This window comes from Rutidosis leptorrhynchoides, chromosome 3, assembly GCF_046630445.1.
Source record: "Rutidosis leptorrhynchoides isolate AG116_Rl617_1_P2 chromosome 3, CSIRO_AGI_Rlap_v1, whole genome shotgun sequence".
Classification (NCBI taxonomy): Eukaryota; Viridiplantae; Streptophyta; class Magnoliopsida; order Asterales; family Asteraceae; genus Rutidosis; species Rutidosis leptorrhynchoides.
In genome coordinates, this window is record NC_092335.1 from 271,990,326 (window position 1) to 272,002,775 (window position 12,450).

The following is a 12,450-nucleotide window of genomic DNA, read 5'->3' on the forward strand; positions in this document are numbered from 1 at the left end:
ACCATTACATGTATTAATATACATGATTGAATAATAGGTTCGTGAATCCGAGGCAAACCCTACACTTGTTCAATGTCGTCATATGTATTTTTACTACAAAATACATTAGGTGAGTTCATTTGATTCCCTTTTACTCTTTACATTTTTGGGACTGAGAATACATGCGCAACTTTTATAACTGTTTTACAAAATAGACACAAGTAATTAAAATTACATTATATGGTTGAATGATCGAAATCGAATATGCCCCTTTTTATATAGTCTGGTAATCTAAGAATTATGGATCAGACACCCTAATTGACGCGAACTCTAAAGATAGATCTATCGGGCCCAACAAGCCCCATCCAAAGTACCGGATGCTTTAGTACTTCGAAATTTATGTCAGGTCCGAAGGAGGATCCCGGAATGATGGGGATATTCTTATATGCATATTGTGAATGTCGGTTACCAGGTGTTCAATCCATATGAATGATATTTTTGTCTCTATGCATGGGACGTATGATTATGAGAAATGGAAGTATGAAATCTTGTGGTCTATTAAAATTATGAAATGATTCTTTATGATAAACTAATGAACTCACCAACCTTTTGGTTGACACTTTAAAGCATGTTTATTCTCAGGTACGAAAGAAATCTTCCGCTGTGCATTTGCTCATATTAGAGATATTACTTGGAGTCATTCATGACATATTTCAAAAGATGTTGTATTCGAGTCGTTGAGTTCATCAAGATTATTATTAAGTCAATTATATTTGGATATATTATGAAATGCTTTACATGCCTGTCAACTGTCAATGTAACGAAAGTTTGTCTTTTAAAAACGAATGCAATGTTTGTAAAATTTATCATATAGAGGTCAATTACCTCGCGATGTAATCAACTGTTGTGAATCGTTTGTAATCGATATGGACTTCGTCCGGATGGATTAGGACGGGTCTTCACATGACTAAGTCAGCTGCGTGTTGTCTTGTTGTGATCATGTGGATGATTCGCAGTAGGATATCGTCTAAACTTGTCTCTGGTGTGGTAGTGGGTTTAGTGGGTGGGTTATGTTGATGAGCTAGGATCTTATCGAAGTAGACAACAAAGTCCTCACGTTCAGCCTCGTATACCTTGGCCGGATGTGGGTTAGTACAATTCTGGCATAATTGCACTTGAGACACATGTTGTGGGAGTTTCTTTAGCCCTCCAACTTCTTTGGTGAGGTTTTTCAATTTGGTCCGAGAGAAATTTGATGGATTTATTTTTGATAGGATCAGAGGCAGAAAGCGGTGTTGCTGATGAAATGTTCTCTTCCTTGTTCCAATCGTGATGGTGCATAGTCATCTCCTCGATCAATCTCTAGGCCTCGTCAGCAGTGAAGTTCATGAAGTTACCCTGAGAAACAGCATCAAGAGTAGACTTGTTGTTCTGATTTAGACCATCGTAGAAGGTCAAATTATGAACAGAGCTCTCGAGACGGTGGTTCGGGCATCTTCAAAGCAAATGTTTGAATCTTTCCCATGCAGTGTAGAGTGATTCATCATAGGCTTGTTGAAAGTTTATGATATCATTCCTAAGTCTAATTTGTTTTGATGGGGAAAGTACTTGATTAAGAAAGTTGTTGCCATTTCCTCCCATGAGGTGATAGAGTTGGGTTCTAACCCCTCAAACCAGGTTTTTGCATGAAGAGTTAAGGAATAGGGGAACCGATATAGATGAACTACATCTTTTTCAATCCCATTTTGCTTATATGAGTTGGATAAAGAGAGGAGTCTATCTAATTGAGAGTTGGGATCGTAAATTGGTAAGCCGTGGAACTGGCAATGGTTTAGAATGAGTTGTATGATACTATGCTTAAGCACAAAATACGCTCTGTTAACCTCTTGATAGAGTATCAGTCCTCCTCGTCCTTTTAATAAGGGTTTGGTGATGTCAGCGAGAGTGATGCATGCGACCATCATCAAACTATTGGTAGGTAAGTGTGGATCTCGTCGGATGGGTACAATGTATTATATCAGATAGAAGAAAGGATGTGTCAGAAGAATTCTTAGCGGTCTAAGTAGCTTAAACCATCCTAAAGGTTCACTAATAAGAAAGTCCATTTTAAACTTTAAAATCTAAATTAAGCTAATATTATCTAACCCAACTACGATAAACTAGTAACTTCTGACAAAGCTAGTCTTAGTCAAAAGGGTCTCTTAAAAACTAACTAATCTAAACATGCTCCAACACGTACTACCGCTCCCGGGCAACGGCGCCAAAAATTAACTACTCCTTATGATATACCTGAATCGGACGGTTTATTTATGCAGTGTTGTTAGGTCGCAAAACGTCAATTCAGGATATCAATAGAAGAAGTTGATTGTTTAATTTATATATGCTGGTCCTAAATCTATTATTCCTTCCTATGGGTTAGCAAGGGCAAATATGACCTAGGGTCGTTCCTTGAGCGGTTGAATTTGAAACGGAGCTTATTCAGATAATTTAGTAATTAAGATTAGGTTTCTACACAATTTAGTATCCAAGACTAGTGGCCAGGTACACCTTGCGTGGAGAGGCATGATCCTTTTGGACCCAATAAATTGGCGACTGTTCGGAAAATCCAACAACGAGGTCCAACTGGTTTATTCAAGACACCACTTTATCCGGAATATCATATTGTGTAAAGGAAATAGTTCGGTTGATTTGATTTATAATTATATTTAAAATATTAAAGCAATATAATTAAAATAAGCTAGCTAGCATGCAACAACTAAGGACAGAGAAGATGTGGTTCACCATGATTTAAGATAACGTAGTGTCGGGATGATTGCGAGACACTCATTGGTTAGATATACCTCGGTGTAAACACTTGATTCCCTACTAATTGATTTCTCAATTAGCATGTCACAAGAAACTAGGCTATCGTGATTCTGATTGGATGAACTATGCTCGACTCCCGACGCTTTATTCGGTTTAAGGATATAAGTGGCCCATCTTGGATGCAATGCATTCCTTGGGCGCACGAATAAAGTAGCATAGCCTTATATAGATAATATCCAGCCTTTCTTAACACCTTAGTGTATCACCCAAGTGAGTGGCTATGATTGTGTTTCGAATTCCTTTCTGTCAATGGTTTGGTAAAATCTAAGGGTTTGTAGACAAATTAGAACCTTTGATAGTTCTCAGTCATCCTTAAAGATTTATTAGCTTAGTTTGTATTGTAGTGCGTTAAATTCCCATTTATGACTTAAACCAGCCCTTATTTAAATCTACTCAATAAATCCCTTAGTTATCCACCATGTACTAGACTTATAGTGGTTTCATAGCTTCTAACCTTGATCTGGTCCTTTGGTAATTCCCCATGTACTTTATAGTATTTCCGATGGGTTCAAACCTTGACCAATGTATAAACACAGATAATTAATTACCCTTATAATGTCGACTTTATAAAAGGTTTTAATCACGTTTATTGGTAGAAGGACGATAATAACGAGGTTTAATATCATAGACAGAAAGCGAGTACGAAACGATAATCATCTCTAACTAACATTATTAAATCATGGCAAACAATCAAGCAATTACTCACACATCATGGCAACAAGCATTTCTAATATTAATAAATCACAAACATCGAACAAGAATATTATAATAAATTAATAAAAGAAAAGATAGATGTTACCGAATAATGTCGGTAGAATAACACGTGTATTTCTTCACAATATCCATAGCGTTACAATGCTTGATAACTTCTACTACTAACTACATACTAAGTTCCTATTGATCACTAGAGAGCGACAATAAAGAGATAATTATTTTCCTGATCTCTGTACTTTTCTCTCTCTAAAATCTAGAGAGATAAAGTAGAGAGAGACCTAATCTCCTATAGATCACTAGAGAGCGACTATAGAGAGATATTTAGAGAGAAGTGAAGAATGGTGTGTGTTAAAATGGTGGAATGAAACCCCATTTATAGGAAATACTTGGTGGCAAAATTGTAATTAAATGGTTGAAAAACTCCTAGCAGGCCGTTTGGCAGGCCGTTTGGCAAGCTGTTTGGCAAGCCGTTTGCCAAGGCCGTTTTTGATGCCCGTTTGCTGGCAGGCCTTTTTTCCTTATGGAAAGCCGTTTGCTGGATCGTAACTTGTCTTTCACCGTTTTCGCTCTAGAATCTTCGTTTTAGCTCCGTTTTGATGATTCTTGCGCACAAGCGTTCATAATTAAATATCCTACAACATGAGATTAAGTAAATAAACTTTTTCAAAAATTATAAAATAAGTTATTTAAACGCGAGTTAATCGTCTTAGCCGGTTTTGCTCGTTTTTCATCTGTTTTTAGTAAGTCTTGAAACATAGCCTTTGTAATGACATAATATACCAAATGAAACAAATAAATGCTTATTTAGATGATAAAGTCAATTACTTTATCATAAATGGGGCTAATATGGGGGGTAAAAACGTGACTTTTTAGCCGATATCAGGAATCATGATAATAATAAGGTTTCATCACCAATTTAGCATAATCATCATCAATTGCTTAGAGATCTAGAAATAAGAAGAGACAAGAACATAGCAAGAATCATGCAAATAATTGAAGATAAGTGTTAATGAAGCATGAATCTTACATTACTCATGTTAGGTGATGATAAGAATGCAAGAAATCTTCACAAAAGATGTTAATTTGGTGCTAGGGGTCAAAGTAGCTGAGCTTTGGTCGCAATATGAGAGAATAAATGAAGTGGGTGGAGAAATGAAGTGTTTGAGTTGTATTTAAAACTTGACAGCCCAGGTCCAGGAGCACCACTCCTGTAGTAGGAGCGTCATTCCTGAAGAAGCAAAAGCACCACTTCTCAAATAGAAGCGTCACACTTGAGGAATTAAAAGCACCGCTCTTCAATGGAAAATCGTCGTTCTTGGCTACTATCCATTTTTGATCCAAAATCATAGGTTAAAGCGTCGCTGTTGAAGCAGAAGCGTCGCTCTTGAATACCCAAAAGCGTCGCTCCTAGGATAAAAGCACCGCTTTTGTACCTGATGCAGTTTTGCAGTTTCAAAATCCATTTCAACTCATTCAAAAGCTATTTTTTGCAATTTTCCAAATTATGCAAATGCATGAAATGCAACTATATGCAAATGCAAACTATAAAAACACAATATCATACAAGTTTATATGAAATGGAGTCCTAAATGAACAAATATATACAAGTGTGATTGTTTTGATCACGGGTCTATCACTTGACCCGTTTTAGCGCAAAAGTGTTACTTTGGGTAGAACTTGATGTCATCAAGCTCAATAGCATTGATGTCATCCCTATAAACCTTCAATCTATGACGGATTACCTTGAATGTGTTCCCATTCCCATATAACTCCACATAACCCGTAGGATAAGCTTTCTTAACAATGTATGGACCCGTCCATCTAGACTTCAACTTACCAGGTGAGAACTTAAATCGAGAGTTGAAAACTAAGACCTTATCGTTTGGGTGAAATTCTTTAGGACCTTTGAGTCGGGCATCGTGCCAACACTTAGTTTTCTCTTTGTATGCCAAAGAGTTATCGTATGCCTCTAACCTAAGCAACTCTAATTCGTGCAATTGCGTCACCCGTTTTTCCTTAGCTCTTTATAGGTCTAGGTTTATCTCCTTAATTGCCCAAAATGCCTTAAGTTCAACCTCAACCTGGATGTGACATGCCTTCCCATACACTAGACGAAATGGTGTGGTTCCTATGGGTGTCTTGTAAGCGGTTCTAAATGCCCATAATGCCTCATCTAGCTTAGTTGACCAAATCTTAGGGTTATTACTAACCGTCTTTTCCAATATCCTTTTCAAAGTATGATTTGTATTCTCGACTTGACCACTAGTTTGGGGATGGTAAAGGGTCAAAAAAAGATGTGTAACACCATATTATCCCATGACTCTCTCCATAAGACTATTAGCAAATTGTGTCCCTCGATCCGAGATCAACGCTTTTGGTACACCAAACCTAGCAAACAACCCATTCAAAAACTTAACAACTACTCTTGCATCATTGGTTGGCAAGGCTTTAGCCTCAGCCCATTTCGAAACATAATCTACCGCCACAAAAATATAAACATTCTTATTTGAGTTCGGGAATGGACCCATGAAATCTAAACCCCATACGTCGAATACCTCGCATATTTGAATGCCGGTTTGGGGCATCTCATCTCTTTTGGAGATAGATCCCGACCTTTACAAGAGTCATATTGCTTAACAATTTCGTGTGAGTCCTTGAAGATAGTAGGCCAATAGAACCCGGAATCGAACACCTTTTTCGCGGTGTGATTCGGACCAAAGTACCCTCCCGTAGGTCCACTATGACAACTCCTTAAAATCTCGTGGGCTTCTTGCCCATAAACACATCTTCGAATTACTTAATCCGCCCCGATACTGAACAAGTGTGGGTTATCCCAAAAATAATAATGTAGATCATTGAAAAACCTTTTCATTTGTTGGTATGACAAACCTTTTTGTAAAACGATTGAGGCCAAGTAGTTTTCAAAATTGGTGAACCACGAGACTTCATCGACTAGGTCAAATCTAATTAAATGTTCATCTGGAAAAGTGTCCCGAATCTTTGATTCGTCTAAAGGTTGAAGCCTGGGGTTGTCTAACCTTGACAAATGGTCGGCCGCCACATTCTCGGCTCCCTTTTTATCCCTTATTTCTATATCAAACTCTTGTAACAAAAGGACCCATCTAATTAAACGATGTTTCAAATCTTGTTTTTGAAAAGGATATCGTAACGCGATGTGGTCCGTGCATACGATTGTTTTGGAAAGTACAAGATAAGATCGAAATTTACCAAATGTAAATACTACCGCAAGAAGCTCCTTCTCGATAGTGGTGTAATTCAATTGTGCCCCAGTTAAGGTCTTGCTTGCATAGTAAATCGGTCTAAAGTGTTGGTCAACTCTTTGACCAAGCACCGCGCCAAGCGCATATTCACTCGCATCGCACATCAATTCAAAGTCTTATCCCAATCAGGAGAAACAAGAATCGGTGGGTTAAGGAGCTTTTCTTTCAACAAGTTAAAAGCTTTGGTGCATTCTTCATCAAACAAGAAAGGTTGGTCTTTTTCTAACAACTTGGTCATAGGGCGAGCGATTTTTGAAAAATCTTTTACGAACCTTCAATAAAATCCCGCATGCCCAAGAAAACTTTGGATTGCTTTCACATCTGATGGTTTTGGTAAGTCTTTAATCACACTAATTTTAGCTTTGTCTACCTCGATTTCCGCCTTAGAAATTTTATGTCCCAAAACTACCCCTTCATTGACCATGAAGTGGCATTTTTCCCAATTAAGAACCAAGTTTGCACTTTCACAAAGTGTTAACATTTTATCAAGATTTTTAAGACAATGGTCAAATGAATCTCCGAATACCGAAAAGTCATTAATGAATACCTCCATACTATCCTCAAACATATCCGAAAAAATAGCAAGCATGCATCGTTGAAATGTTCCCGAGGCATTGCATAGCCCAAAAGGCATCCTTCGATACGCAAATGTAACATAAGGCATGTAAATGTCGTCTTTTCTTGATTCTCGGGGTCTATCGGAATTTGAAAGTATCCTGAAAACTCGTCAAGAAAGCAATAAAACTCTCTCCCACTCAAATGTTCAATCATTTGATTGATGTAAGGGAGTGGGAAATAGTCTTTTCATGTGGCATCATTTAATCGTCTATAGTCAATGCATACGCTCCATCCTGTGATGGTTCGGGTTGGGACAAGTTCATTTTGGTTGTTTAAAATCACCGTGGTCCCACCCTTTTTGGGCACCACTTGGACGGGACTCACCCATGGCGAGTCGGATATTGGATAAATAAGCCCCGCGTCCAATAGTTTAATCACTTCCTTTTTGACAACCTCTTTCATGTTTGGGTTAAGTCTTCATTGTCTTTGGATAAACGGTTTATAGTTCTCCTCCATGAGGATTTTGTGCATGCAATATGATGGATTAATCCTCGAGATATCCGTGGTCTTCCATGCTATGGCCTTATGGTGAGACTTAAGTAATGAGAGAAATCAGATCTTTTGGTCTTGGGTGAGTTTCGAAGAAATAATTACCGGAAGTTGGTTTTCTTCCTTAAGATAAACATATTCAAGATGTTCGGGGAGCTCTTTAAGCTCAAGATTAGGAGGCTCCTCCCATGAAGACTTGATTCGAAATCTATCTTCATGAGGGATAGACTCAAATGGTTCTTCCCGAATGATCTCATTTTCACTTTCAAATTCATTAACATTAACATTCATCAATTCCCTAAAATCGGCCTCCAATCCACAATTCCATTATCACAAGTTTGGTCGAACCCCGTGGTATCAACCTTTAAAAGCTTTTCAAGTTCATTATGCATATAAAGGTCAATGTGGTCAAAGGCATAGCACTCATCATCATCGATGTTACTCGGTTGCTTCATAGCTTCCTGGATATTGATGGTCACACGCTTTTCACCAACTCCAATGTTGAGTTGGTTGTGTTGCACTAAGATGATGGTGTCAGCGGTCGCCAAAAATGGTCTACCTAATATGAGGGGGACTTAAAGATCCTCCTTCATCTCCATGATAACAAAATCAACCGGGAACACCAAGGTGTCAATACTAACCAAGATGTCCTCGGTGATGCCAATAGCAGTATCAAACGAATGGTTGGCCAATCTTATCCTAATTCAATTCAGTTTAAGAGGCCCAAGACCAAGTCTCTCGTAAAGTGAATGGGGCATTAGTTTAATGCTTGCACCCAAGTCGGCTAGTGCATTGAACACTTCCAATTCACCGAACTTACAAGGGAAAACAAATTTTCCCAGATCTCCTAACTTCTTAGGAATCCTTGGCCTTGATGCAAGAATCTTGTTACACTCCTCTTCAATAAAGAAAGACGTTTCTTCATGGTATTTACCCCTTAAAGATATTAGCTCCTTGATGAACCGACCTTAGTTTGGCATTCCTTTAAGCACATCGGTTATAGGCATGTTAACCGAGATGTTTTTCATCATTTCTTGAAACTTTTTGTATTGAGCCGCCAACTTGTCCTTCCTTAAAGCTTTTGGATATGGCACCGATCTCATAACCCTTGAAGACTCATCACTCTTTTTCTTACTCGATTCATCATTACCCATACCCTCGGTTGAATTGACCTTTTCTTTACCCTTCTCCTTACTAACCCTGGTTTCCTCTTCAATAAAACTTGGTAGTGGTTTATGGGTTATAAAGGGTTGTGGATGGGGATCTTCAATCCCTTTTGTGGTTAAACTGCTTCGAGTGGTTATGGCATTGACATTTTCATTTTAGTTTGGGTAGTTAGGGTTTTGTTGGTGCCGTCGATAGGAATCACTCTTGTGTTGTTGCTTTGTTGGTATTGGTTGTGTTGACGGTTTTTGTTGATCGGGTTAACTTGAGTGTTTGAAGGTAAAGTTCCTTGTGGTCTTTCGGTAACATGATTTGAAAGTCTTCCAATGGCACTCTCAATGTTTTGAAATGAAGCTTGTTGGTTTCATATTTGTTGCTTCAAGAGCTCGTTCTCTTTCATTAGGAAAGCTTCGGTTGATTCTACCTTCTTGATGTAGTTTTGCATGAACTCTTCTAAACTTTTCGAAGGTTGGGATTGTTGAATGTTTTATTGAGGTTGTAGATTGTAACTTTGTTTATTTTGAGGTTGTTTTGATAATTCAAATTGGTTTGGTTGTTATAAGGTTGATTGTTGTAAGGTTGTTGGTTTTGATATTGAAAGTTGTTGTTTCGGTTTTGGTGATAGTTGTTGTTGTAACCTTGGTTGCGGTTTTGGTTTGTGAATCCGGGTGGTATATTGGTTTGGGTGTTGAATGACACATGTTTTTGATTAGGATTGTAGTAGCCTTGTTTTGATGTTCCTCCCCATTGATAGTTTTGATTACTCACATAGTTCACATGAGCATCCGAATTCATGGGAATGTCATCTAGATCAACATGATTGCATTGAGTAATTTGAGGATAATTCTTTGTGAGATGTGGACCCTCGCATTGTTGAAAACCCACTTGCATTGCGACTATCGTTTGTTGAATCTTTTTCAACTCTTTCCCATACGTTTGAAATTGATTGTTCAAGCTTGCAAGCGTCACTTGCCCATTATCACTCTCAATTTGTGCTACACTTTTCCTTGTCAAATCTCGCGGTGAAGGTGCCCATTCGTATGTGTTAACTGAGATGTCTTCCAATAAGATTTTGGCCGCATTTGGTGATTTATACTTAAATACCCCACCGGATGAAGAATCAATATATTGCTTCGTCAAAGCATTGCAACCCCGGTAAAATGTGTTGATGTACTCCTTTTTGGTCAAACCGTGCGGTGGGCAAGCTCTTAACATTTTCTTGAATCGTACCCATGCATCATACAAAGATTTATCACCCCGTTGGGTGAACCCATTAATCTCTATTCAAAGTCATTCTACTTTTGACGGCGGAAAGAAGTGATTGATAAACTCATTGGTCAAATCTTGAAAAGTTCTTATGGAATCGGATGGTACGCTCCTTAACCAAATCTTCGCTTCCCCTTGAAGTGTAAAGGGGAAGGCCCTTAGCTTGAAAGTGTCATCGGTGACATCTTTGTATTTGTAGATAATACAAAGATCATTAAAGTGTTGGATATGTTCCAACGGATTTTCGTCTATCATCCCTTGAAAGTATGTATCTTTGATCAATGTGAAAAAGTTACCCTCAATCTTCCAATTTTCCGCTTCGATTGGTAGCTTTATAATAGCCGATGCTATCATTGTTGGTGCAACTAATCTAGCGTTCCACATCAGCGTGTCGTTCAGATCATTCAATAACTCTTGATTAACCGGTGGACCATGGTTGATTAGATTACCCTCTTCATTGAGAATCGGTTGACCGTTAGGATCCATGTCTTCTACAAAAATGGCAAAGCTTCGAAATTTTTCCTTAATACCCTTTCTTCTCTACGATTACAAACCCCGTGCACGTGTTTTTCAGGATCGGAGAATGGATGTGTGAACTCTTGATCCTTGTGAGACCTTGTTTTTATACACCAAAGGCACCTGTCCTTCAATCACAACACAAACACAAACGGTTTTCAAAACAAAAAATAATATATAAAACACGAAACGTAACTTTCGCAAGGGTAAACTCCTACGAAAGGATCAAACAATCAAAAGTTTAAACCAAATACCCAACTAAGCTAACCGCTCCCCGACAGTGGCACCAAGAAAGTATTGATGCGTGTTGTGCATATACATGTGTATATACATCTTTTACCCTCTAAATTTATATATGATTCAAACACTACAAATAAGCACACACAACTAACGAGCACTTAGAACCCAGCTATTATAGCACTTTAATGTAAGTATTCTTGAGCTAGATAAACAATGATAGATCTTGAGCTAATCCTGGCTAAGATTAAACTAATAATAAGCATAGAAATGTAAACAATCATCATCTTCAAGTTATTACAAGTAATCAATGAAAAATATGAAAAGCAAAGTGAAGATTACAACTGAAAATGTAAAGAAGATGAAGATCTAAGCTAAACAATGATGGATCTTGAGCTAGCGTCCCTCAATCCACCCGTAAACACCAATGGATGATGAAATTAGGGTTTTGTATGTGAAATTCGGACATAAGGCAGCTGCTCTCTAAAAATGCATACGAGAAATGACTTAATCTCGTCCCTTTTATAGTGCTGAAAATCTGGGCTAAAACAGCGACAGGAGCGCTGCTTTTGAATCAAGAGCGGCACTTTTGGCTTTAATGGAGAGCGGCGCTTTTGATCAGGAATGCCGCTTTTGGCTCGAATCAGGCGTGACGCTTTGTTGTAGGAGCGACGCTTTTGGCTGAATAGGAGCGACGATTCTGGCATTAGGAATGGCGCTTTTGCAGTTGGTGCGGAGTGATATCGGCTAAAAAGTCGCGTTTTCACCCCTGTATTAAGGCCCAAAAACAAGAAAAATTCGAACTTTTTTGGCAAAATACCCACTTCGTCGGTTAGAATTGAAAAACAAGTAATTACGAAGACGGTGCAAAAAGAATAAAGAGAATCGAAGCTAAAACGAAGATTCTAGAGCGAAAACGGTGAAAGACAAGAAATCAAGTTACGATCTAGGGAATCAGCTTGCCAAACGGGCTGCCAAACGGACTGCCAGTGTGGCAAACGGCCTGCCAAATGCCTAGATCAAATGGCCTCGTTAAACGGCTTGCCTTAGCAAACGGGCCCTGCAAACGGCTTGCCAAACGGCCTGCCAGCCATTTGCAGGCAAATTTTTGTGCTTATTTAAAGGCTCTTTGTCATTCATTCCGACACACACTTCTATTCACTTCTTTCTCTCTCTTGTACTGTAACATCCCGTCTTTTTCTGTTTACTTTCCGTTTATCTATTTTAAGTCTGTTATTTAATTATAACATCTTCCGTTTACTCTACGTATTGAAGGTAATCCGTTCGGTTAATTCCCGCACCCGATTACAAACTTGAAGGA

At 38.4% G+C, this 12,450-nt stretch overlaps 1 protein-coding gene and 2 non-coding genes across 3 annotated transcripts; 2 read left to right on the forward strand and 1 right to left on the reverse strand.

The window, feature by feature from the left end:
- Positions 1–1,456: 1,456 nt before the first annotated feature.
- On the forward strand, positions 1,457–1,563 carry LOC139903187 (small nucleolar RNA R71). The gene has a single exon (XR_011778028.1). It is a non-coding gene; the product is annotated as a small nucleolar RNA R71 (small nucleolar RNA).
- A 3,274-nt stretch (positions 1,564–4,837) lies between these two features.
- LOC139900986 (uncharacterized) lies at positions 4,838–6,943 on the reverse strand. Its single transcript, XM_071883729.1, has 5 exons — positions 6,448–6,943; positions 5,880–6,034; positions 5,640–5,709; positions 5,224–5,542; positions 4,838–4,991 (listed from the first exon to the last, which is right to left on the reverse strand). Exons 1-5 carry the CDS (start codon positions 6,941–6,943, stop codon positions 4,838–4,840), a joined length of 1,194 nt encoding a protein of 397 aa, XP_071739830.1.
- Positions 6,944–10,296: 3,353 nt separating this feature from the next.
- On the forward strand, positions 10,297–10,403 carry LOC139903093 (small nucleolar RNA R71). The gene has a single exon (XR_011777938.1). It is a non-coding gene; the product is annotated as a small nucleolar RNA R71 (small nucleolar RNA).
- Positions 10,404–12,450: the final 2,047 nt, after the last annotated feature.